The 27109-nt window shown below is 40.2% G+C and overlaps 3 protein-coding genes across 8 annotated transcripts in view; all 3 read left to right on the top strand.

Moving 5' to 3' along the window:
* Positions 1 to 11716, top strand: part of frmpd3 (FERM and PDZ domain containing 3) — a 113585-nt gene extending 101869 nt beyond the window's left edge. For 4 of the 5 annotated variants that reach the window (XM_020706654.2, XM_011480296.2, XM_020706656.2 and 1 more), the window contains 9 exons: positions 767 to 898; positions 1436 to 1555; positions 1918 to 2054; positions 2493 to 2619; positions 2977 to 3066; positions 3205 to 3384; positions 4387 to 4522; positions 5152 to 6045; positions 6597 to 11716. In XM_020706654.2, coding sequence (XP_020562313.1) covers positions 767 to 898; positions 1436 to 1555; positions 1918 to 2054; positions 2493 to 2619; positions 2977 to 3066; positions 3205 to 3384; positions 4387 to 4522; positions 5152 to 6045; positions 6597 to 9415 — 4635 coding nt within the window. In that variant the 3' untranslated portion in view covers positions 9416 to 11716. The remainder of the gene's footprint in view (positions 1 to 766; positions 899 to 1435; positions 1556 to 1917; positions 2055 to 2492; positions 2620 to 2976; positions 3067 to 3204; positions 3385 to 4386; positions 4523 to 5151; positions 6046 to 6596) is intronic. The other variant, XM_020706658.2, reaches the window with a different exon arrangement.
* Positions 11717 to 16014: 4298 nt separating this feature from the next.
* prps1 (phosphoribosyl pyrophosphate synthetase 1) lies at positions 16015 to 22505 on the top strand. Of its 2 annotated transcripts, none has more exons than XM_011480298.3 (7): positions 16015 to 16338; positions 16731 to 16920; positions 18310 to 18408; positions 20664 to 20788; positions 20913 to 21086; positions 21169 to 21328; positions 21470 to 22505. In XM_011480298.3, exons 1-7 carry the CDS (start codon positions 16217 to 16219, stop codon positions 21560 to 21562), a joined length of 963 nt encoding a protein of 320 aa, XP_011478600.1. In that variant the 5' UTR covers positions 16015 to 16216; the 3' UTR covers positions 21563 to 22505. The 2 variants fall into 2 exon arrangements, with proteins under 2 accessions (XP_011478600.1, XP_004073401.1); XM_004073353.4 differs by having other exon boundaries at positions 16731 to 16914.
* Positions 22506 to 23276: 771 nt separating this feature from the next.
* slc25a53 (solute carrier family 25 member 53) lies at positions 23277 to 25903 on the top strand. Its single transcript, XM_011480299.3, has 2 exons — positions 23277 to 23477; positions 24591 to 25903. The coding sequence occupies exon 2, from the start codon at positions 24599 to 24601 to the stop codon at positions 25463 to 25465; it is 867 nt and encodes a 288-aa protein (XP_011478601.1). The 5' UTR covers positions 23277 to 23477; positions 24591 to 24598; the 3' UTR covers positions 25466 to 25903.
* Positions 25904 to 27109: the final 1206 nt, after the last annotated feature.

The raw sequence follows: 27109 nt of genomic DNA on the forward strand, positions 1-27109 counted from the left end.
TTTTTTCCTGGCTCCATGTCAGCCTCTCATACTAGTCCAGCATCTCCTGCTAGAGTCATTAAATGCACTTTATTAGATTTCACAAATCTCTCCCATGCTTATGCTAGATTGAGAGGGAGAAACACAGACGCGCTTTTAAGCGAAGATGGATGAAGCTCTCTGCTGTCAGCCTAATTAAATGGAATTTGAGCATAATAAGAAAGCTCGGATCAATAATACAATGCTGCAGATTAAATCAATGGCACAGAGGGATACCCAGTTGTGTGCCCATTAGAATGACTTGTCAAGTAAAGAAGCGACTATATGAGAGTCCTTCACTTGACTGTGTCTTTCTGCAAGGGGGTGTTGGTTAATGTAAACAGATGCTGTCGATGCTGTGGAGACCACCGAGACTTGAAATATCGTCAGGAAGTGTCCACTAAATTATTCTGGAAAAGCAAATGCTTAGCATGCGTGTTTCATTTAGTGTTGATAATGAAAGGGAAAATAATGTGCATATTTGTACTGCAGAATCTATTTATGACATCAGTGCAGCTTGAACGTGAAGATGATGAACATACCAAGAAAAATCCTGATAATTCGCCCAGTTGCCTTTTAGAAACAGGATATGAGAGAGTCTCCACGTCAGATATAGATGTAAAAAGGAAAAAGTTTGCCTAGCAACATATTGGTATTAATATTTATGAGAAAGCAACATGCTTAATAATACTAAGTTTGATTTGTCTGTAAGCATGTAAACATCTATTGAATCCCTGTGTGCTTCCAGGATGTGATCTCATCCCTGCAAGACCGCCTCTCACTGCGCTACATTGAGCACTTCGCCTTGGTGCTGGAGGCAGGTGGTCTAGACCAGAATCAGAAGCTGAATCTACTGCAGGACAACCAGCCCCTGACACATGTAATAATGCAATAATAACTGACTGTAGCAAAGCCACCTCAGAAACCCCCACACTGTAATCAGTGGACAATGGAGGGAGCTTAAACGTCAAATGAAAAGGAACTGAAAATGTCATTTGCATTCCAAACTAACAGCTGTAATAAAAGCGGTGATTGCCTTTGGCTGATTGAGATTCTTTTGCTTCTGGGAATCAAATATGTGTCTTAATGTTGATCTTTATTGGGTTAACAGACAGAAATTATGTGTTTAGATCATTTAATAAGGGAAACAAAAAAGAAACCCCGTCTTTAATTAAAATTGCACCTGTTTTATAAGACTTAATCCTTTTTAGCTTTCTTACAAATTTCCTAAAAAACGTTGTGCTTGGTTATATATAATTAAGCATTTAGTCATTTTGACAAAATAAGTCTTTCGTGAAGTTAAACTTCATTAGGATGCCATAAGGAAACAACATATTAGGGAAAATAACCCTCTGGTATAACAAGAGGTTCAAGATTAAACCACTAAATACCTGATAGTCATTTGTTTTCCCTCCAGGTGGTTCACAGAACTTATTTCCAAGGAATGAAATGCCTGTTCCGCATATGCTACTTCCCCAAGGACCCTGCAGACTTGTTAAGAAGAGACCCTGCTGCATTTGAGTACCTTTATATACAGGTAAAGCCTCGGATTAAAGTGGGATTTAAACAGATGTCAGTCTCAGGATGTCGCTGAACAGCTGTGTCTTTGAAATGCAGTAGGTGCCAAAAGCCAGCCAGCTGTTCTGTTTTAAGGTTTACATTGGATAATGTTTACCTGCACTATATTTGATTGCATTTAGGTAAAAAAAAGAAGTGGCATTATTAGTTTTTCTACACAAGAACCCCTAAAGCCCTCCTGTTGTAACTGAAGACATTTTTAAACATAAGAAGCAGAAACTTTGTCAAAGGCCACACTTTAGGTGTGAATTCAGTGTGTACTTCAGTTGTAGTTTCGTTGGCTGGATCCAAAAAAACAACACTTTAGAATTTCTTTCACAGAGTCGCAATGATGTCATCAAAGAGCGCTTCGGAATGGACTGGAAATCTGATGTCACGTTACGACTCGCCGCGCTCCACATCTACATCACAGTGTCTTCCGCAAGGCCCAATCAGAAGATTTCCCTCAAGCACGTTGAGTAAGCTCACAAAGTCACAAACTTTAGAGAATTTATAGTGAATTCTTTATCTCATTAACAGTTTTGGGAAGCATATCAATGGGGGTTATATTTAATTCAATTCATTCAGTAATGCTTAAATTATTAATAATTAATCCCAGTGGTATTAAAACTCAATTACTTAGAGACAATTTTCTCTAGGTCATCAAGAGACCGACATTTCCATGGCTTTCTGAAATTACATCTCAGTCCAAGTATTCCTTGAAACTTTAACCTAACAAGTAATTAGTTTTTGCTGTCATAATCTCAGAGGCAGAATCCATTCATTGAGTTTAATAACCAGAGGGTAGCCATGACACTGTAGGGATTGCATGGGATGTTACCGAGGCTCATTGTCAAGCTTAGGCAAATGTTTTTACCTTGTTTGTGTATAAACTTTGTCGTTCTCTTCCGTTTTAGAAAAGAATGGGGGCTCGAACCTTTCCTTCCACTGACTCTGCTCCCCACCGTGAAGGAGAAGAATGTGTGCAAAACCCTGTCTCAGCTGCTGAAGACTTACCAACACCCACCACCATCAGGCAACAAGGTTTTTCCATGATAAAAACATTTTTGGTGTCGACTGTACCAATTGAAAGTTATCTGAATGTCAAATATACACAACTTGAATGAGGTTTTCCAAATAGTCATACCCTTGATTGCAATTAAAACACAAATTTTGGCACTCAGTTGTGTTTTCGCAAAAGATTTGACTTTATTGTTGCATATAGCTATGACTGTTAAATAACTACCGGTACTCCTTTGGGTAAGCCCCTGACTGTTTCATAAGACTTCATTGGTGAGATTTGTGGCTCAACAGTGCCTCCATGTGGATAGAGAGAATGCAGGATGTGACTTGTTTTCCTCAAAGTTGTGCTTCTTTTTTTATGATCTTTTTTTCTGACAGGTCCCTCCACTCCAAGGAAAGCTGCAGTATATGCGGGTACTCAATGACCTCCCGCCTTTTGGTGGAATCCTGTTTCACACTGTTGGACTGGTAAATGGCTTTTGCGTTCAAGACAATCGATTATTTCAGTTACTTGATTTGAGGCATTTTTATGCATTCAGATATTTTTAAATGCATATATTTATAGACTATGAGGTGTGAATAAAGTTTTAAAATATTGTGATTCAGGATGAGAAACAGCCAGCCACAACACTACTGGTGGGACCTCGACATGGCATCAGCCATGTGATTGACCTGAAAAACAACCTTACTACAGTACTGGCTGAGTTCTGCAGGGTTTCCAAAATCCAGCTCTATCGGGAAAGTCAAGGAGTGGCCCGAGTGGAAGTGACAATTCATGAGGCAAAGGTATTTCTGCACCTGCTCAGAGGATGCACGAAACCTAAATATAAACATGTCAAACCTAATATGTATGTTTGATCAGTTGTTTCTTTATACTTGTGGACAACCAATCGTGAACACTTGCTTACATTTTTAAAAATTGTTCATTTGAAATGTGTATGTTTTTGTGGATAAGCAGCAGAGCCGAGGGTGTGTGCTGAAGATATAAAAAAAGACAAAATCTTCTTCACCGACTGCTGTCTCTTACACATTTTGATCTTAAAATCTAACTGCTGTTGACAGAATCTGAACACTTTGCTGATCATGAAGTTCCTCCACATGTGCAGGTTCCAGTGCACTTGTCTGACATCTGTCTGTAAAATAGTGCCATCAACCATGACTGCAAATTTGCAGGAGACAATCGACAGTACCAAAGTGCTGACAGGGTGAAATAAAGGTTTTTCTTGGAGTGTCATTTTTTTAGGACATTCACTTTGCAACCTGTCTCTGGCATTTCCTGTTAAATAACCTTCCGTTGGGAGATGATAGTTGGACTCATTCCAAATAACACTTTATTTTGGTTCTGCGAAATACCAGTTTGAAGTTGCTCCATCACACGAGCCTTGTACAAATCAGCCAAATGTGGCCTGCTGACTCGGAGAAGACGCCTGCTGGAGCAGGGCCGGCGCTCACTTGCCACCACCTGCGGGTACAATTTCAGAACTAGAGTCATTGGCAACAGTTAAATGAGCTTTGGGGAGTTGGTGAAGATCCCAGCCCTGCTGTCCACCCCAAAAATTCCTGTTCCTTAGAAATGCAGCAAAACTTAAAGATACATTTTTTCAACTATCTGATTTACTTCAATGGAACTTTGGTATAATCTACCAAACACAGACTATTTTAGATTATCTTAATTCAATCCTGGTATAATCTCAGCATCATAAAAAACAAAGGTTTTTAATTTCTGCCTTAAAAATTCCAAACATGTAATCTGATTACTTTTTAACAAAATGATTGTCCCCTCCACAGCCTCTGGTCCTGCTAATGGAATGGCCCGATGCCAGTAACTTTGCATGCCTCATCTCTGGCTACTACAAGCTGTTTGTGGACCCTAAACGCACCATTTACTTTAGGAACCCGGGTCAGTCACAGCTGACCAAAGCAGGTAAGACTTTAATGCTTCATCGCTTTGTATTTATTGAAAACATTCTTTGATATATCAGTAAGCATCTGGATAATTGTTCTAAAATCAAAGTCAAGAATACCTGTATGCTTTGCGTGTTGGTAAATTTTCGTCTGTCTTCATTATATGTTCAGTCAACACAGAAACTACTTCTCCTTAATTGACAGCAATCATTACAGTGGCCAGGTTATCCTGGATATCTCTTGCCAGGCCGCCCTCTGCTGTCTATTCTCTCATGTCCATTTTGACTCACTGGAACAAAACGCTTTATTTCTTTGCAATGAGATATCTCACAAAACTCGGAGTGAAAGGATATGGCACTCTCTACTTTAGCCATACGCTTCTACTTTTCAAACATGAACAGATCCTCTTCCATCTGCTGCATCTACATTGTCTATATTAAGGAAGAACTCTGCCATCATGTCATCACATTTCACCAGACTATAATCCTGTAACTACAGAAAAAGTTCACCTTTCAACATCCACCTCGACAATAAATAATCCCCATCTGACCACCAACTGTCGCCTCTGCTTATCCATCTGGATCTTCTTCATCCCTGCTAGTTCTTAACACATTAAACTTTCCACTGCTCTGACAATTCTATCCTCAGATTACAGAAGCTCCCACCATCCCCACCCGCGCTCTGTTGCATCTGGATTACAAAGTGGAGGGCGGCGAGGAGACGAGAGGGAAATTTCACACAGGGAATCAGGGTGCTCGAGACCCACGGTACCTGCAGAGTCCCAGCATCTAGGACTGTGTCACGTTCACCTTCGAGAGCAACACCAGTTTCAGAAGATCCAAACACAGGCCGAGACTGAGTTGGACATCAATGAGAACTTTATTTCTCCAGAACCCCCTGGGCGGCCTCGTACCAAGTCAGATCCCACGCAGGAGAGCACAGAGGAAACAGCTGTGGTTATAGAGTGTCCAGTAGTAGAGAATAAGGAATTTCGAGCCAGAGCTCAAACAATGAATCAGTCCCAAAAAGCTACAAGATACTTCTGTGACTCCTGTAAGGCCAAACTGAGGGCAGAGGGTCTGTCAAATGCAGTAAAAAGTGGGAGTTCAGGGAAGCATTGTTCCATTGCTTGTGCCTCCCGAGATGCAGGTGCTGTTGATCTCACAGCCCTTCCACCCCCTGGGAATGAAGAAGAAGAGGAGGAGGAGGAGGTGGTAGATGGGGGCGGAGCAAAGCTCCAACCACCACAACCTGCTATTGCTGCTCCTCCGCCTGGCTTCAGGGATAACAGCTCCGATGAGGAGGATCCAAAGAGGGGGAGGAAAGCTCGATCTAGCGCCAGCGTTGGACTTCCCTCTGGAAAATCTCTCCATGCCAATGAAGACGTTCCTGTGACACTGATTGATAACGTTGCAACAAGAACAGTCCGAGATCATGCACAGGAGCTTGATGATGCTCTGGTTTCCACCCTACAGGCCCTTGAAGCTTTGGCAGCCTCTGAAGACTACCCGCATCACCCTCAGCAACCAACACAGACTGCAGGTCAACAACCTCAGTCATGCAACTGCTCTCATCTGCCTGAAAATATAACACATACAACTCTATGGCTAAGTTCGTTTACTTGCACACTAGAAATGCATTAATACTACTGATCTGTTCAAGAAATCAAAGGAGCTTATAACTAATATTTCATTTATTACTGCTAAAGTAAAATTTACAACAAAAAAAAGACCCAAACTTTCATGACAGTTTAATCAAGCATAATTTTTCATCATGTTTACTGAAATCTTTTAGGTTTTACAGAAATAAAACGCACCCAATCTATTTACGTTTAACAAAATTGTTAGATTTGTCAACAGATATCACAAACAAAATATTTTAAAGGTGTGTACACATAGATAACACACAAAAGGTATGAAAAAAAATTGCAACCACAATGGTACAATAGGATGAAAATTTGTCATGAAATGATCAGTTTTAGTATGTTTTAGATCAAACTGCAGTATTTGTTTTCACATTCATTATATTTGTCTGCTGTTCTCTGTTTTTTTTCTAATGATACTAATAATAATTTTTATTGCTGTCCTCCTCAGGGTTAATTGTGTTAGCCGCCATTACTCCTGAGTCATCACTGGATTCAGGTCATGAGACCAATTCCTCTGAATTGACAGATGTTTCTGAGATGGTGTCAGCAATGAAGCAAAACCAGAATCAAGCCTACTTGCTGGCTCATCACATCAACAAGGAGCGTATTCTTTGTCGCCGGGACTTTCCTCTGGCCATTCCTGGCTGCACAGCAAAGACCATCGGGACTGGGGCCTTTTCTGTGGGTCAGATTCGAGCTGGCTGTCCACCCAAGCAAGTCATCCTTAGCAAGACTGTTCCCTTTAAAGTTAGCCCCAGTCAAGATTCAGCAATACTCAGTGTTTTGGCAGATCAGGGGGGTAATCCAAGCATGACTCAGACTGAGCAAAAAGCAGAGCTGAAAGCTATTTCTGAGTCAGACAACGCATCCGCACCTGAGCACCCTTCCAAACCGACCGAGGAAGTTAAAGTGCGTGATAGTCTGCAGACGACTCAGGTCAGTGTCGAACAAAAGTTACCCAGTTCTCATAGAGAAACGATAAGTGAATATCCCCCCAATGGTACAAAAGAAAAAACAGAAGCATCTTTTGACAAAGACCCCATAAGCAAAGCCTTACCGATCATCTTGCCTGTGAACAGAACTGCCTCTGCCAAGATTTCTCCCACTAATATGTGCCAAGATGCCAAGACTGCCTCCAGTGAGACCATGAAGCCTTCAAGCTCTACAGAACTCCTGCCAGTTGATGATCTTTTTTGCACGTGTCCAGTGAAACAAGAGTCTGCACCTCAAACAAGGCTAAAGGACCCACACGTTCAGAAGATAGTGGTGTTTCAGTCCTCCTCCCCAACCGATGATGAACGTCTTCAAGCAAAAGGACTCCGACTGGCCAACAGGGAAAATGCTGCAAGGGGAGGCACTGATTCTAGCATAGCAAAACCAAGCCCACAAATGCAAACCAAGTTCCCCCCTCATTTACCTGTAAAAGCAGAAAGAAAAGAAGCAGATGAAAGCAAAACTGAAGCTGCCCAGGGGAAACCCAACCAGGAGCTGCAGAAATGCCCTATAAAATCCTTGCCTATTTTAGAAGATCTAATAACCCCAAACCCTACTGTAGATAAAGTCTCCACTCTCCCAACTAGAGACTCAAAAAAGCACAGCAGTGTTAAAGGGAAGTCACAGCGCAGTGCCCCTTTCTTAAGCTTTAGGAATCTTATTTCTGCAACATTTCCAGCAAGAATGCGAAGAGAGACGGATGAACGAAGGGCCCAGCTGCAGAAGGTTCGTCAGTACGAGTTAGAGTTCTTAGAAGAGCTGCTAAAGCCCAAATCCTCACAAGGAGAATTTTTACCACAAGGGTCCTCTCCTGTTCCCTCTGGCACCCCTTGTGCCTGCCAGCTGCGCACCAGTCCAGTCCTCAAGGCTCCGGGGATCTCAAGGGAGCAGCGACGCAGTTGCGACTGTAAGCGAATGTGCAGGGGGATGCGACTACCTGACACACCAGTAGGCACCACAACAGAGGCACAAAACAGAGGCAGGGAGAGAACCGTCTCAAAGACTCCTCCGGCGGTTTCTAAAACCTCCCATGCCCAAGGCGCCACAGGGAGGTCTCAGACTTTAGAGATCAAGACCACAAGAATACGGTCAACAAGTCTTGAGTCAAGAGAGCCAAGGGGAGATCAGGGTTCCTGCTTGTCCACCAGCACTTCTCAAACTGATTGCAAGGGAGCACCACAAAACAAGAAGCTCCAGAGAAGATACAGCATTGGAGAGCTGGAAAACAGCACTAGCACACCAGTGTACGCTGAGGTGAAGCCAAAAGGCAAAAGTCTGGAGAAAGAGATGGAGAGAGTGAGGGCCACAGGGATGAGGCTCCCCACTCCAGTAGAGCCAGTCCACGCTCAGTCTCACCAGGTGGAAGGGAAAGGGAAAAAGACAGTGTTTTTCATTCAGGGAGAAGAGCTGCTGTGTGAAGGCAAAGAAGGCAAAGTAGGGACTGGAGAGGTGCTGCTGACACTGCCTAGTGAAGACAGTGATGACAAAGACAAATGCTGCTCATTCTGTTTCTGCTACAGAAAGTGTGAGGCAGCAGATGAAAGCAGTGAGAAAGATGAACTCTCTTATTCAATACCGCTTCAAGTCCTCCCAGGCATGGATGTGGATTCACGCACCTTTCCTGTTGTGAGCAAAACTCTCCAGGTTCTCAATGCTGAGGATTGCAGCGGGGAAGAGGAGGAGATTGAAGAGGAAGAACCCCAGACACAGGACATTGACCTGCGATCCTGTGGAACGCTCGAAGGAAGCCTCGCACGGGTGAAGGCCCTGCAGGGAAAAACTTTCAGCTTGCCGGATGGTTTCCTAAATGCCCAGCTTGATGCCAATGAGTTGCTAGCTATCCTACGACAGTGCGCCAGCAGCCCACAAGCAGAGGGCGAGGCTCGTCTTCAGTCTTCACGGATCGCAGAGTACAAACAGGAGTTGGCGGTGCGCTTCAAAGAATTCCGAGCCTCGTGCCGGAGAGTGGCAAGTGTGGAAAAAAGCCCCACTCGAATGCTTGCCGCGGTCTCAGCTAGCTTTCAGGTGCTGTGTGAACTGACTCAGACCTTCATCAAATTGGTTCGAGGGGTTCGTTCAGAAGCCCAAAGGCTCCAGCTGCTAAGGAAAGTCGAAGAGGTAGCTATAAATTACACGTTGCTTCTGCGGGCCGCAGAGGAGTCCATGGGACACTCGAGCAGCTTGCCGACAAAGACAATGAGCCCTGAAGTTTCCTCTAACATCAACAACATGAGCTCACTCACACGGCCCATCAAAACTTTACCTGCCCAGTAAAAAATCAATCCGGGAGGATCGTAATCAGAACAGTCCAGAAACGCAGATGGCTATTTTATCCAAATTCATGATTTATTTATTGTTTACAATTTTTACGAAATGTTCAACGAATCATCCTCGGAAAAAACTGCAATGCAACTGTTTCATCCCATGTTTACAGGCCCTGAGGTAGCCTTTGATGAATAAAGATACATCTAACTAATGCACAAAAGAGTAAGAACCCTATAACAAACTGGGTGATACAGGGCTAATCATTTCATATCAATATTTAACACACACATGAGTTCATATAGTAAAGTATTTTACAAGTAATGTATATTTGAGTTGTGTATACTTAGCAAATAATATAAAGTTTTGTGAAGAAAACAAGTGAAGAGTATATTTCAAATGTATTAAGACAACTATAAAATCACAATACAACAGAAATAAATGTATGCTGTGGGCAGAAATGTTCCAGTAGCGACTTCTATAGACCGCATAGTCCAAAGGGTTCAGTTGGTTAGATGGTGATGTGTTTGTTTGTGGAATTTGCTAATTGTTGTGACCCAAAATTGATCTCCTCCGGTCGAGTTAAACAGCCTCTGACGTATATATACATTAGCTGAGAAGTCAAAGACAAATTTTGAAGAAGAAAACCACTGCAGGACAAGTGTGATGGGGGGTTTTGCTGACTGGCAAATGCCCATTCCTACTAAAAGTACAGATGCAAAACACACCTGCTCAGTACAGACAATGTAGCAGAAACCCAAATGATAGTCTTATCCACAATAAGGCACTGAGTTTAGTTACCTCAGTCAGCTTTAGAGAAGGAAAATCCACTATGTAATCAATGCCACAAAAAATGTATTTCACCAAACCTCTAATCTATAGTTTACCTGCATCTAACTTGTTGTAAATCATATTTTTTAATGTTGATAAAAGTGAACAAGTTTGTAACTAAGATTTTGCACAACCTCTGAAGTAGTTCTGGAGTTAAAAAGTATCTTTTTTATTTAAAGTTTAAGTCTGTACTTTGTTTTTCTTTTTCTGAAAACCTCACTTGAATAGACATTATTAGTCTTTTAAACATTTTCTCCTCAGAGTCTTGATTCATTTGAAAAGAAAAGGGAAAAAATCATTTGGGTTATCTGAAACTTAAGCAAATTTGCTTTCTATGTGCTGTTACACATTGTGCAATTTAGCAAATATTTAAGACACACATAAAGTAGTTTTTTATGTATTTTAATAAAACTAACACATCAATCTTCTATGAGTCTCAAACCTTTTGTTATTCCTGAAAATGATTCTTCTTGCTGTGCCAGCCTATTGTGTATACTCTATGAAAAGCAGCTGTTGTGAAACCAAATTAGCTGTTACAACTTTGTTGGACTTGTACCAAACAGCTGACATGCAGCATTGTTTCTAGGTCTGTAAATAACTTGCAATTCTTCAGAAATCAATCCAATTATACAAAGAGACTATCGGTCCAAATAAAACAACAAGTGAAATCTAGCAGATTTGTAACACTTTAAGCTTAGTTGCTCTTTTGACTTGGTTTCAGAACAAATGCAAAGTGTTGCAGGCCCTTCCTTTTAGCTGTGTTAACATGCATCTCCATAATCATCATGTGGTGTGTGTTCCCCCTCTCTTACACTGTGCTGCATGCTTTCCTTTTCCACTCACAGGGACAGGAACATTGCAGGTGATGATACATGACGGGTTTTTAGACACAGACGACCAACAGAAAAATGGCAATATGTTCATGTTTTGCGAATGGTTTAAGTACGGAAATGTAAATTTTACAATGCAGATGTAAATAGAAATACGAAAGATTTAGAACAATGTAGACACTCTTTTAAAATAATAATTACATTTGGATTAATCCAGAACATAAACTATTTTGTAAATAGAAGAGACTGAAACATATCTGTGAGGTACATTATTTATAGTAGTTATGTAACATAGAAACTAATAGAAAAATGTATATTTTGAAGACTACAATATGAGTACAAGGCATGGGACATGTTTATTTTTATATATAAATCAGCAAACAGCTTCTTCTCATCAGCTTTTGGACCTGCATCCCTATGAACCCTTTCCGTGGTTGTCATTGTTTCTGTTGCTTCGCCAAACTGTGTAGATTAGTCTGTGTTCCATTTCCACCATCAAACTCCCCTGCAGTTTGCAGCATTGTTTCTTTGTGTTCACCTCTTCATGCTTGTGTTTATTTACTGTCAATGATCTTGTCCTCACTGTGGTCTTCTGTCTGTGTACAAAGTTAACTCTTGTTTTGAGAGCAATAAAGTCTATTATACCAACTTATTTCAGAGAAGTTGACAGTGAAATTGCATAAATGAGCTTTGCTTTAGCAGAACTGTGTCTATTAAAACCCCAAAAGAAGGCCTAATGGAAAAAAATCCTCATCAGATCTCTCGTGACAGCAGGTTTTTTGTGCTCTAAGTGCTTCTCTTCTTTACCTTTGTCAAATATTGACTATACCCAAAAGGGTTTGCGCATTTTGTCTTGTTTTGCTTGTATTAAAGATTAACTTTTAAAATGTAAATTGTTCATAGTGAACAAACATCTACACTACAACCGCACTTGTGCTGCAGTCTACAATTCATTCATAGAAGAAAAGAAAAAACACTAAAGACCCACTTTGATCATCTTTTGATCTATTTTAAAAGTGGTCTTTTAATTACAATTATGCCATTTTTTGCTAAAATAAAAAAAATATATAATTTTCTATAGTTTCTGCAGAGCTGAAATTCCCCCATGAGTTGTGGGCGGGATTGTTGGCACGGAGTAAGCCTGCTGACCCTTACCATCATGGCTTTGTTCACACTATCTTCCACAGCCCAAAACTAACATGCAACAAAAATGGTGAGCAATTTTGGAGCTATCCAGCCGTACAGTTTTGAGCCAGATACCAGCTCAGACGAGGAAAACGAAGATGTACATGGATCTAGTCGTCTACCAGTGGATGCATCGGAATAGAGTGGAGCAGGGAGCTTGTGGTTTGTGTTTCTTACATCAAAAAACACTTTTTTTAAAACAGCATTTTTTTGTTTGCTCCTGATTCACAACAATTTGAATAAAAAAATACTCAAAAATATAATGTTGAGCTTATTTTTCTTAACACATTTCCTTAATACATGTCCTCCATCATTCAAAAAATGTCACAATGATGTTAAAAACACCAAAAACATAATTTTCCTCGGAGGGGGTCTTTCAACCAGATGATGAAATGATTTGGGCTAAACATGTATATTTTTAAATCTCAAAAAAAGTTAAAAAAAATGTTGTAGTTTAGTTAATAAATTAAAAAAAAACACTACTGTTATAGTAAACCACTGTCAGATCTCTTTGAAAAGGGTAGCAGTCCTATCATTTAAGATAAGACTGTTTCTGTATATTGAGAATCCTATTGTTATACAAGGTAAAAACATGTTAACTATCTTAAAACCTCTTAGTTTGATTTTTATCATGTCTACAAAATACATTACTTAAAAAACCCTTTAAACATTTTAAAAATGTTTCTGGTTTTACTTCAAACAGATCATTTTAATGTGTTTCTATTGTTCTAGCACCCATTAGAGGTCACTGACAAGCCTGCGAGGGGCTAAGAGAGAATTGCATGCAACACTAACAATCGTAAACTGTATCAAAGTGGGAGAAAAGAAAATCAACTGGATTTGATCTGTTGTTTGTTATTGATTATTGTACCGTATTGTAAGACGTACAAGCAAAATAAGATCAGGAAGAGGCCATCATCTAAATATTATTTTTACATTTGTTTACTATTCCCTCTCAGTCCTTTGCCGGGTAATGGGTATTGCTAGTCTATCCCAGCATCTTTCAGGCAGAGTCAAGCTACACCCTGTACATGTTGTAAGTCCATCACATGGTGGTTCAATAAATAATGGTCTTATTTTTATCAATATCAGTAATAGTAGTAATAGTAACAAAATAGTGCATTGTCATTATTTGTACATCATCATAGAAAAAAACAGTTTTATATTTATTTAATATAGCTAAATTTTCTGTGTTTGTTTTTTTTATATTGAAAATAAAGTTGTCAGTGTTGTTGATGTTAGTTCCAAAATAGTCACCTCACTGACCATGCTTGCATTTACGCAGAGGTTAGATCACGTTGACATAACAGTCGGCAACTCTGATCATCTGGCTGTTATGCTAACACCAGCCTACAAACCCAGGGTGAAGCAGGAAAAGCCACAGATCAGATAAATCAGAAATGAAGAAGCAAGTTCAGCACTGCAGGACTGCTTTGAGACCACTCACTGGGACATTTTCAGGGAAGCCGCAATTTACAACAATATCACTGACCTGCAGGAATACACAGTGTCCGTCATTGACTACATTAAGAAATGTGTAGATGATGTGACAGTGGTCAAGACCGTCAGGAAATAACAAAACTGCAAACCTTGGCTAACAGGAGAGGTACGTTCCCTGTTGACAGCCCGGGACAAGGCATTTAAATCCGGAGATGCAGCGGCATATAGTCTGGCAAGTAAAAACCTGTCACGGGGGATTAGAGAGGCGTAGAGGCTGTACGCACAAAAACTGAACAGCCAATTCGTGTGTGAGAAAGATTCACGTCAACTGTGGCAGGGGTTTCGACAATATGCCAGAACAACCGCTCTCTACCAGAAGAACTGAACAACTTCTACGCCCAGTTTGAAGTAAACAACTCCACCCAGGCACAGATGCTCCCACTGTCTTCCAGCGACACAGCATTGCAGATGTCAACCGCTGAGGTGAGGAAGGCCTTCTCCACTGTCAATCCACGCAAAGCAGCCAGCCCGGACAACATCCCTGGACGGGTTCTGAAAGACTGCGTGGAGCAATCGAAAGAAGTCTTCACCGACATCTTTAACACCTCACTCAGGCAGGCATTTGTACCCACCTGCCTAAAAACTGCTGTTATTACTCCAGTCCCAAATAAGTCAAATCCAGCCTGCCCAAACAACTTTCGCCCCGTGGCCCTCACACAAGAACAGTCTTCCAATAACAATTTGCATACAAAGCAAATCGATCCATGGAAGATGCCATGTCCACCACTCTCCACCTCACTGCCACATCTAGAGAGGAAAAACACCTATGCTAGAGTCCTCTTCATCAACTTCAGCTCGGCTTTTAACACCATCATTCCACAGCAGTTGGTGGAGAAGCTGAGGCTACTAGGCGTGGACACGGCAATCTGCAACTGGACACTCAGCTTCCTGACAGACCGGCTGCAGACAGTCAAGATCGGCAGACACACATCAAGGCCCATCTCGCATAGCAAGGGGCACACCACAGGGGTGTGTCCTGAATCCACTGCTGTTCAGTCTGCTCACGCATGATTGCGCAGCTCGATACAACACCAACCACATTGTCAAATTCGCAGATGACACAACAGTGATTGAGCTCATAAGCGACAATGATGAGTCTGCTTACAGAATGGAGGTGGAGCAGCTAGCAGTGTGGTGTACATCCCATAACCTCCAGATCAACATGGACAAAACAAATGAAATGGTGATCGACTTCAGGACATCTGGCAATCACCACACTCATCTGACCATAAACGGTCCTGGAGAAGGTCGACAGCATCAAGTTCCTGGGGGTGCACCTCACTAATGACTTGTCCACCTCCACCAACTCCACAATGGTCATCAGAAAAGCACAGAAGCGTCTCCATTCCCTCCGAAGCCTCAAAAAGCCTGGAATTCCAACACTTCACCTCATCACCTTCTACAAGGGCACCATTGAGGACATCCTGACACAGAGCTTTACTACTATGGGCGCCCCATATACAACCTGGTTTGGCAGCTGCAAGGTTCAGGACAAACAACGGCTCAGCAAGATTGTCAGGACAGCAAGCAAGATTGTTGGTGCCCCTCTCCTGGAGGAGCTATACCAGTGGCACTGCCCACGCAGAGCAACCTCCATAATTAGGGACCCCCAGCACTCCTCTCATGGACTGTTCTCCCTCATGCCATCTGGGAGGAGGTTCAGGAGTATCAGTTTCAGATGGACTGTCCTCCTCATGTCTACATGATCTCACAAACTCTACTCTGCAATAAGACCCAAAGGATCACCCCCAACCCCCAAACAACACTACATGGATACAGACTCTAACACCCCCCCACCCCCACCCCTATAAACAAGACTTTTGCTAAATGCACAGTCACTGTAATCACACTGAACGCTGGTCTCTAATTTATTTTATTTTATTTTAATCTTATTTTATTGTTATTTTTATTCGTTGATTGTTATTTTATTGCTTGCTTATTTGCACTGTCATGCTAGTGAGAAATAACATCTCGTCTCACGTGTGTATTTCTCTGCAAATACTATATGTGGAATGACAATAAACCACATCAATCAACAAATGAATTTACTAAAACCGGGTCAAACTTATGAGAAAAAAGTAGAGAGAAAAAACAAAATATCAGTTATTTAAGGGTGAATATTTAGTGTAATTTGTTATTAAGACGATACGTTTCATATTTCATCGCAATTTGGCAATTTAATATTTAAAGAGTTCTTATATCTCGCTCACAGGATGTTTGAGGGCGTTTCCGGGAACAATGACGTAACCGCGACAAATAAAAACGTAACGGAAAGCGTGCGCGCACCGCCCAGGGACGATGGACCGCACGCGCTCTGAGTCTGGCATAATGGAGGACAGATAGGGAACAATCTCAATAGCAGCTCCTTAACTGTTGATCCGAATTTAGTTTTCGTCCCGGGCTCTTCGGTTATTTGGACTCGACAACAGCTCGCTTGGACCGAACCGGGCCCCGGACTCCCAACAAAATGCCGAACATCAAGATTTTTAGTGGCAGCTCACATCCGGATCTGTCTCAGAAAATAGCAGACCGTTTGGGGCTCGAACTCGGGAAGGTTGTAACCAAAAAATTTAGCAACCAAGAAACATGGTAAGCGTTTCGCCGTGGGTTTGACATGAAACGAAGTACTTAAACGCAGGCAACGTGTGGGCTGAAAATGGAAAACGTGGTGTCGCGGTAAAACTGCCGCGCAGTGTCACATGGAAATTGTAGTTTTTACTTTACCTCGTACTAGCTAGTAGTCTAACTTTTTTTTTTAAGTTGTATTGCTTTCCAAAAGTGTTACAATTAATGTAAACCTATCACTGTAGGTTCATGCTTCGTCCATAACTTCATTTTAAACGTTGATCTGACCCGATGATCACATGATGTGGACATGAGCCATTGTTTACTCTGCCTCATCATCATCTATCTCGTAGTTGCCATGCTGCGCAACCTCATGGCTTAAGTGCTGTTTGTCTTGTTACCTTTTTTTGCGACAGCGTGGAGATAGGAGAGAGTGTACGTGGAGAAGATGTCTACATTGTGCAGAGTGGCTGTGGGGAGATAAATGACAATTTGATGGAGCTGTTGATCATGATCAACGCTTGCAAGATTGCCTCAGCCTCCAGGGTCACCGCCGTCATCCCCTGCTTTCCCTATGCCCGGCAAGACAAGAAGGACAAGGTGGGGGTGAGGGATATCTGTCTACTTACTTCTGTCATGCTTTTTTTTGCCATCCAGCGTCATGACAAGAAGCTTGCAGCCATGTTCATCCTAAGCACTCAGTGATCCTGTTTGCTTGTTTCACTATCACTTACCATTCTGGTTTAGGCTGTTACACTAAGTTTTTTCATCTTGGTGCATGAAAGAATGTTGTGCTTGGGTAGCAATCCAACTGTTTGCTGTTAGATGCTGTATTTGGAACATAAAAATAGCTTGCATTTGAAATAAACGAAAACGCTTTAAAGTCTTAGATTATGTACTTCTAGATTCTAGATCGGGGGTCTGCAACCTAAGGCTCCAGAGCCACATATGACTTTTTCGCCCCTCTATAGTGGCTCTCTGGCTAAAGAAAAATAAAAGGATATTAATTTTTAGAAGTAAGGTTTACAAAATTAGCATTGATTTAACAAATACCAAGGAAAACTTTAGCGAAAAGAAAAAAGTTTAACTTTTCCCATCAGGTTATTTTGTGAGTTTAAAGCACATATTATCTTATAATGCTGCACAACAATAGTCAGCTACAAGGCCTGCACAGTATATCACAAATTTAACATTATCGCAACATCAACCTGTGCAATACGCATATCGCAAAAGACGGCGAGAATTGCCATAAGTGGTTACAATAAATGTGCTCAAACAGTCTTATGGCCGCTTGAAGTATTGAACAAATCAAATAAATCCTTTTATGCATTTGACCAATCAGCTGGAGCCCTTCACCTTGTTGACTAATTGGATGGAGCCCTTTAATGTTAGATCTTCGCCTCCTTTGTAGATGAGGGTCATTTGGAGTATTATTTTTAAACATTTGCAGTAAAATGGAAATAATGTTTTTGGTTGTTTACTATTTGTTCTTATACCATGGTCCGAGGCGAATACTCGATTCTGATTGGCTGCTGGGTGTGAGTTTAATAAGTGATATACCACAGGATAACCGCAAAAAAAAAGCAGTTTCAGTCACTTAGCTTAAATTTTGTGTATCACTGCGCCGGCTTCTTTAAAACAACCTGTTGCTTCATCTGGATAAAAACAAGCGGTAAGAGGTGAACTTTCTCTCTGAACTGATGCTTTATTCAACCCATCGGAAAGATCAGCATGTATATATATATATTTTTTTTTATTCATGCCAAAAATAAAGTATAATTCATATTTATTAAAAAACAACAACAACAATGAAATTAGTGCAAAGCAGTATCACGTTTTCCTAATCGGAAAGATAAGACTCTGCGGCTCCTATTAGGTTTTGATCAGTAAGACGTGGGTCCAAATTACTATTTTACTGTTAACCGTTTAGTTATTTTCTAGAAAATAGCCTGTTTGATGGTGACATGTGAGTAAAAGGATCTGTTTTCATTGCAGAGCCGGGCTCCAATCTCTGCCAAGCTGGTGGCCAACATGTTGTCCGTGTCAGGAGCTGATCATATTATCACGATGGATTTGCATGCCTCACAAATACAGGTGAGGTGCAGTAAACACAAAAGCCTTGAACTCATGGGCCCCCCTTTTAGTCTCCTGCACTAGTTTCTTTTAGAGGCTAGGATTTCTTTTGACCTTTTGTTACTTAAAGCTTTAAAGTGATGCTTTTATCAAGAGCTCTTTCCAAAATAACTTTGCTAACATACAATGGTGTATTTGTTTATTGTATTTGTTATTCATCAATTTTACAAGTTGTCCCACTTTAGAAAAATTAGGTCTCTGATCTTTATCATAGAAACACTTCAGTTGTTAAAAATACAATAGGAATAGAAGAATCCAAGAAATCACATTTTGAGATTATTTTTTATTTAATTAATTTGTTTGTTTAATGGTTTATTTATTAATTATTTGGCCAATAACAATGTAATGTAATTTGGTTGGTAATGGCAAAGATCAAATGTTTCCTGTCCTCAGTACAGGTTTACACTGCAGGTGCTGTTTTGGTCCATTCTTTCATGCAGATCTTCTCAAGAGTTATGTTTAGGGACTTTCAGTTCTCTCTATAGATTCTCCAGAACCTGGTTAGGTTACTCCAGAACCTTAAGGTGCTTTTAGATGGCCACTCCTTTGTTGCCATGACGATGTGTTTGGGATATTTGTCATGCTTGAGGATCCAGATACATTTTATCTTCGATGCTCTCAGTGATGGAAGAAGGTTTTTGTTCAAAATCTCACCATACATGACCCTATTCATCCTTTCCTTAAAAGGCCTTTATCATGCAAAATATATACATTTTTTACTTTTGAATATAATTTTAATTCCTCACTAAAAACAACCCAAAGCGGTATTTTGATCCGTTCAGGCATTTCTGAATATTCCTCTAAAAACCTGCGGTCTGACCACCAGCCCCTCCCAACCCACTAAAATGAGCTGACCTGTGAGAACAGCCCCTTCCAAGAAGAGTCTGCGCTGCCATCACCGCCTCAGACAAACACACATACGTTCTCCACGGAGCTAGTGGTGATCGACAAAAGCTCTTTCCTTTCATATGCACAATATGCACGTCCATCTTTGCAAACATTTGGATGTTGTTTGTTTTCGTGGACGAAACGCAGACGTGCTGCTGAGGTCGACTCTAGGTTGACGCTGTGAAATGGGCGGCACCCACACTGAACGAAAGCCGGTGCCTTAGAGATCAAGTCGTTCCACTCCTAGGTAGGAAAATAGCTCGCAAAAATAACTATTTAAAAAAAAAATCTGTTCTTTAGTGTGCCAAAGGTAATATATTATCACATACACGGATATTGTTTACTATAAAAGGCTTAAGAGTAGCATGGCATAGGACCTTTAATACAGATCAGTCATCCTGGCCCCAACACATGATGTTTCCACCCCCATGCTTCCCAGAGGTGCTTCTGGGATGCAAATTAGTATTCTTCTCTTCTCAAACATGGGGAGTGGCATTTATGCCAAAGAGTTGCAATTTGGTCTGTCTGGCATGACTTTCTCCCAATCCTCCTCTGGATCTTCCAGGTGGTCTCTGTAGAACTTTGGACAGGCCTGAGCATGTACTGACCTTTGGAGAACTGCAGAACAATCTTGTCTCTGGTGTCCTTTGGTCTTGGTCGTGGTGGAGGGGTTGTAATCTGACTCTTTAAGGGTATGAATAGCTGTGTTTTATGCAGATAACCAGCTCAGACAGCTGACATTAATACGGGTTAAGAAGAGGTTAATCAAAGAACAAGTAAAAGGTCTGTGAGGAACAGGATTCTTGCTTGTCTGTTGGAAAAAAAATTCTGCTGTATGGTACAAAGAAATTCTCTAAAAATCAAAACATTGTGATTTCCTGGATTTATTTTTATGTTCTGTCTCTATTAACATTATAGAACTCTCTTGTTAAATGGGACAACTTGCAGGATCTGCAAACACTTTCCTGGTCCCACTGTTTGCAGCAAAGATTCTACCCTCAAAACTGTTGAAACCAGAAGTTTTGGCCAGTCATTTGCAGTCAATATCAATTAGCATGGGGAGTATCTGACTGGCTCCTTTTTTCTTGATAGAAATGAAACAAGTTTTCAACAACTTTCTTCTTGTTAGCTCTCAGCTCTCAGCTCAGCAGTTAAAGGCCATTAACAACTATAAAAAAACAAGAAAACGTTGGATGAAAGTTCAAATAAAGATTGATGGTGCCGTGTATAGTTTGCAATGGGAGCAATGGGAAATGTCAGCAAAGGTGAATCATTATAAAAGCCTTTTTTCAGCTCATCTGAGCCCTTGTATTTGTGTTTTCTTGCAGGGATTCTTTGATATACCTGTCGATAACTTGTACGCAGAGCCAGCTGTGCTGAAGTGGATCAAGGAAAACATCCCAGAATGGAAAAACTGCATCATCGTCTCACCTGATGCAGGAGGAGCCAAAAGGTATTCTGGAACTTGAACCCGGTTGAGGGACTGCAACAGGGTTAACCTCAAACAGGAAACCCATTTCACACTAACTGCAGTTGTGGATTTGAGTCATGTCTTCACTTTGTGCTCCTTTTTGCAGAGTTACATCTATAGCAGACAGACTGAATGTGGACTTTGCTCTGATTCACAAGGAAAGGAAAAAAGCCAATGAAGTGGATCGCATGGTTCTTGTAGGCGATGTTACGGATCGGGTCGCCATTCTGGTGGACGACATGGCTGACACATGCGGGACAATCTGCCATGCTGCCGACAAGTGAGCCCCGTTATTCCAGCTTCCCAAATAAAGAGGAAAATAGCAACAGTAACGATGAGCTTCATGCTTTTCTCTGCTTTAGACTAATCTCTGCCGGTGCCACAAAGGTGTACGCCATCTTGACCCACGGCATCTTTTCTGGCCCAGCCATTTCACGCATCAACAATGCCTGCTTTGAGGCTGTGGTGGTCACCAACACAATACCCCAGGAGGAGAAGATGAAGCACTGTTCCAAAATACAGGCAAGTCTTGGATTTACTTATACTAGTCTGGAAAACAGATAAATGTTTAGGTATTTTAGTAGGTAAAAGAAGTGGGAACCCTAAAAATTTTTATATTTCCATGTAACAAAACGATTTTGTTTTTTCCTTCCTTCTTTCCAGGTTATAGACATCTCCATGATCCTCGCAGAGGCCATTCGCAGAACTCACAACGGCGAGTCCGTCTCGTATCTGTTTAGCCACGTTCCCCTGTAGCAACGTGCGCCGTTAACACTGAAAACGAAGGAAAGTCCCGCTAACTAACTGTGGAGGTGGAAAAAAAAAAGCCTGAATGAATGAATGAATCATTATGTCTGTTACTAACACATCTCTCAAGTCTCTCCGCCTAAGTGTAGCTCCCCCTCTGACATCTAGGGCGACAAAGCAATCACTATTTAGGCTGGCATATTTATTATGAACGGATAAATAAGCATTTATCCACTGTGAAATGTGTCTTTTCTTTTATCACAGTTGACATGCAGAGTTTGTACTGGTTTTTGCACCTCCCTAGGAGTCATTTTTGTTTGTTTTCAAATAGCTTTTATCCATCTCCGTGGCAGGTTCAGGTGCTCAGGTGAAGCTTCTGGTGTTTAAAGCTGTTACAGTGCTTTCTGTTACATTAAACGACTGTAGATTTTATTTTTGCTCTTCTTTGGTTTCTGCTGTTTTAAAGAGTTCTAGTTATAGAGGTGAATGTCTGATGAACTGTTCTTAGAGTGCCGGTGAATCTCCACTCTACCAGGAGTGCCTCAAAAGTCTGAAATTAAAACAAACTTTTTTCTGTTTCTCCCTCCTGATGATTTTTTTTTTTTTGTGTGTGTTATTACTCAGTAAAAGACCCTTTTGTGTCGTGGGAGGCCAAAAGCAACTATTTCTTTCAGCTCTTGAGGCACCCCCCTTCTTCAGTGGGGTTCGCCTGATGTCCAAAACTTGAAGGAAAAATAATTTTTTAAGCTTGGGGTCTCTGCGGGTTGGAGCTTCTCTAGACTTGTCCAGTGTTTTGTTTTTTATTTTTATTTTTTGTATGTCTGAAGGACGGGTTTGTCATCAATGTGCATACCAGTAATCCAAGCCTTTGTGTTTTCTTTTACAGTAGGGAGAATGCATGAGCTGTTTGACGCATTCTTAATAAAACTGAAATATGTGTTTGAAAAGCCTACCTTTGCTTAATGGTGTTAATTCTTACAGTTTATTTATTTGAAGAAGTCTAAGCAAATGTAATCCATACATTTTATACAGATATATATCAATAATGTACTATCATCAAAGTTACAAACATGAACCTCATTTAACTTTGTTTTGCTAAATGTGAATGTAATTGAAAGAACATACATGAAATATCCTTTTCTTCTTTTGAGATTTGAGTTTTATATTTTTATTCATTATGACATCTTTATTACATTAAAATTGATTCAGAATAAAAGGTGGATATATATCATTACAATAATGAAAACGCAAGGTAAAAAATAACTTAAGTTGATTAATTTGCACGAAAAGTGGAAAATAATTGCGCTTATTAAAAAAAAGTAGCTTGTCTAGGTAAAAAAAAAAAAAAATCAATTATCTTTCAGATTCAAAATGTATCAATGGGAAGATTGAAGTTAAGACTTGAAAATGTGGCCAGTAAAATATTGATTAAAGTTTAAACATATAAAGTCTCTTAAATGTCAATATTTAATTTTGCAGCTGCTGCCCTCTAGAGGTAGAGGTCAGTAGCGGTTGGGCTAGTCCCTTAAATAAAATTTGTGGTAAATTAAAATAAAGTAACTATTTACTGATTGATTAAATAAATACATTTTTTATTTGTTTTATTTGGGGGTGGTCTTTATTAAAATATTTAATAAATAAATATTTTTAATTTAAACACGTGCATAGAATAAAATAATTATCTTGTTTATATAGATATATTTTATCATTTGTAAAATAAAGGGTTGTCGCCTTAAGAAAATCCGGTTGGGTAACGCTGAAATGGTGCGTACGTGACACAGAAGATGATCTCGACCAATGGTTTGTTCGAGGACCAAGTAACGGATTTCCTTCAAGAGAGGAAGCGGTAAGGATGAAGTATTAGGAAAGCGGAACCATCGACTATAGCTGCTGTTGTTTCATCCTTCGACGGAGCAGATAAGAGGTCAGCATCTTCAGTATTTGCGTGCTAACCTGGCAAGTGTACCACCAAGTTAAGATGAATTAGCACTCATCGATAGAGAAATTGATTGATTGTATTTATTTAAAATACGTTGACCAGTATACAAACAATATGAGAATGTGAAGATTTATGATTTTAGTAATTAGTCATTGCATGATGTACACACCCTTTATGTTACTAATATTCAGCATATTCCGAAAACAAGGGCGTTGTAATTGCGTTAAATAACGATTTTAATTTGTTATATTTTTTGCTAATAAAATCTCTTTATGATTTAATTAAGTTCTTTACAGTCACTACAAATGTAAACGTACTGTAGCTTTAAGGAGATGTCCACTATTAGGTCATCTCACTTTCGTTTAGCTTTAGAAATGCGAAAATCACCATCCAAACGGTTCACAAATTTACATTTTTGCTTTATTTTGAAAGTTGCAATCGTGATAAACTGAATATTTATTTGTATTCGTCATAATTTATTAGAGAGTTGAAAACATTAAGTCAGAATATCTGCTATTGTGTGGTTAAAAATGTTGTGATTTAAGTAAAAGCTTTTGGTTGCTATTACAATAAGTAGAATGCAGCAAAAAATATATAAATGTTTTTGTTTTTGTTGTAATATGTTTAAATTAAGCAGGAAATTGATAATTTAAAAAAAGATGAATTTAGGACATTATCAGAATTTACATTTATTGGCCATTTTGCTAATAATTTTACACAGAAGCCCAATGTATTCATGTTTTGTTTGTTTTAGTTTTTTTTGCATTGTTTTATTAGTTTGTCTTGCTGCTGTTTGCTAAATCTGAATGTTTAAAACATTTATTCATTTATAATGTCGTTTTATATTGATTCAATAAAGCTTTGTAAATATAGTAATAGAAGGACTGTTTGAGGAAATGTGCTAAGTTTCTGGTTTGTATCCAGACGTGGTCATAGTTTTCCCCTTTTAGCACATGGGTGCATGCTCTGAAGATTTCCCCCTGCTGGGATCTATCTCCTCGAATAATTTACAAGTGATGGCGGCTTCATTATTGATAGAGAGCTGTAGTGATTTTAGGCCCTCTGACCTTCAGACTTAATTGACTTTTTCTTTTTCAGACTCAAAGATGGAGAAAAGCTCTGACGTCAAACCGGGTGGCGAGGACTCAAAGGCACGCTTCCAGACTTACCTGATTGGAGGAACGTCCAGCTTGCTGTCCACCCTACCAACCATTGTCGTCTTCCCTATCTATAAGACCATTTTCCGCCAACAGATCCACAACAGCCTGGTCCAGGAGGCGGTGGGACAACTCCGAAAGGAAGGGTTGGTTAAGCTTTACAGGGGCGTGGCTCCCCCGCTGGTGATGAGGACACTGAACGGCACGCTGCTGTTTGGCTTCCAGGACACGCTCCTTTGTCAGCTCTCACTGCGATTCCAAGATGTCATCCCTGCCGCAGCCCTGCCTGCTCTGGCTGGGTTTGGAGCAGGCATGGTAGAAGCGGTGGTCTTCACCCCCTTCGAACGTGTTCAAAATATTTTACAGAACAGCCTGAATGATCGCCAACTGCCTACCTTGAGCAGTGTGCTCTCTCAGTTGAGAGCGCAGAGGCCGGCCTTAGGCTACTACAGAGCCTTCCTGCCAATCACAGCCCGCAACGCCTTGGGCAGCTCCCTGTATTTTGGCCTGAAGGGGCCCACGCGTGCCTTTGTGGCCGAGCAGGGGCTCCCTCCTCTCGCCTCCTCCTTCGTCTCTGGAACGCTGACCTCGATGGCGATCAGTTTGGCTCTGTACCCACTGTCAGTGCTGGTGGCGAACATGCAGGCGCAGGTTGGGGGCGAGCCAAAAGGGGTCGCGGCCTGTTGGAGGGCGCTGTGGAGAGCTCGCCAACAAAACGTGGCTCTTTTGTACAGAGGGGGATCCCTCGTTATTCTCAGATCTTGCATCACATGGGGAATCACCACAGCTGTTTATGACCTGCAGGTCAAAAAATGAGGCGCCATATATTTAAAATGCTGCCATTCTATTCAAAAAGAAAAAAGTCAAAATATATTTAAGAATTAACTTTCGGGGTTTTATATTTAAGTCCCCATATCAAATAACCCCACTTTTGACAGGAATTACTTCAAATAGGAATTGTACTTTTGCAATGTGTATGTAAATCCCATTTAGCTGCCTTGACAATCAGATCGGTTTACTATAAAAATGAACTCTTCTTAATACTTGTGTTAGAAGTCTTAATGTAAAAATGTACATTTTAATATTCTGTCATACTTGGTCACCAAATGTTTACATGTAGCTGTTATTGTTTTAACAGCAATAAGTTGGCTTTGGACAAAGTGGACATGCCTTCACCGGAGCACTGTGGCACCGCAAAAGCTTTTTAGTAGCTTCTGTAGGAGAACACTGCCAGAACTTTTGAAAAAAAAAAAACAACACTCTGACATCTGCACTGCTGTGACATTCTGTCTCATGATTATGCCTCATGGCCCAACATTTTTATTTCTTCATCTGTGCCTTTATGTTTTTTATAAGACAAAGTCTTTACATATCTTACTTACATTGTAAGAGAAACCACTCAAGCTCTGGTTATCTTTGTATTTTACATGTATTTGTATTAGTTTAAAAAATAGAGAGAAAAATTAAGTTTGGAAAAATGCAATTTTTATGTAGAGCAAGTCTGAAAGCATCAGATTTGAAAAGCCTTTGCATTTAGAAAGGTGGTCCATTCAACCAAAACAGAAAAAAAAAGTAGTTCATTATTATTTTAAATTTGTCTAATTGATTTTTTTTAATCTAAAATGGTGTAAATTGTTTGCCATTATAAGGTGTTCAAATTGTTAAGAAATGTTTAAACAAAGTTTTCTTTGTGCCTTATTTTCATCTAGAACAGGGGTAGCAAACTCATTTTAACTGAGGGCCACATCAGCATAGTGGCTGTCCTCAAAGGGCCAGATAAAACTTATACATGTAACTAAATGTAATGAAAAATAAAACCTAACTACTCCTTAATATTAAAGTACTCGTTTATTTATTATAACTTTTTAAAGTGACAATTACAGTTGCATAGAAAACATGTTTACTTGTTATTCTAGCATAAATCCTTTTAAATTTGATTTTGTCGGGTTAGGTTATATGGACAGTGTTTAAATCCTAATGTATAGTTACATTATATCTGATATTTCAAGTCCAATATGAATAAATACACCCCAATTTTTATTTTTTATTTAAAAGAAATGCAAAACTGTTATGCTCTCGGGGGCCACATAAAATGACATGGCGGGCCACATTTGGCCCGCGGGCCCTGAGTTTGACACGTGTGATCTAGAATTTCCTAATGAGGAAATTGAATTGTAAAGAAATAATCATTTACCTACGTTTATGCATACAATAACTGTTTTTTTCTGGCGTTCTCAAAAACTGGTATTATTTCAACAGCATAAATGTTATGTCTCTTTTTTTTCTTGGGCAGTTTCCTTTTTTTCCAACTGTTACCTTTGTTTATATGTAAATATATGTTGATCCTTATTTATGTAAGCATTTTCTAGATGCAATCTTAACCTGGAATCTTTGTGCTATCTTGTGGGGTCCAGATGACACCACCCTTACACTAACATGTTTTCCCCCCTTTGACTAACG

The sequence above is a fragment of the Oryzias latipes genome, chromosome 10, assembly GCF_002234675.1.
Source record: "Oryzias latipes chromosome 10, ASM223467v1".
Taxonomy (NCBI): Eukaryota; Metazoa; Chordata; class Actinopteri; order Beloniformes; family Adrianichthyidae; genus Oryzias; species Oryzias latipes.

Coding starts and splice junctions, on each gene's coding strand:
- prps1 (XM_011480298.3), top strand. CDS start 16,217: ATGCCGAACATCAAGATTTTTAGTGGCAGCTCACATCCGGATCTGTCT. Junction 21,087..21,168: donor ATCTGCCATGCTGCCGACAA/GTGAGCCCCGTT, acceptor TCTCTGCTTTAG/ACTAATCTCTGCCGGTGCCA. Junction 21,329..21,469: donor AGCACTGTTCCAAAATACAG/GCAAGTCTTGGA, acceptor CCTTCTTTCCAG/GTTATAGACATCTCCATGAT.
- slc25a53 (XM_011480299.3), top strand. CDS start 24,599: ATGGAGAAAAGCTCTGACGTCAAACCGGGTGGCGAGGACTCAAAGGCA.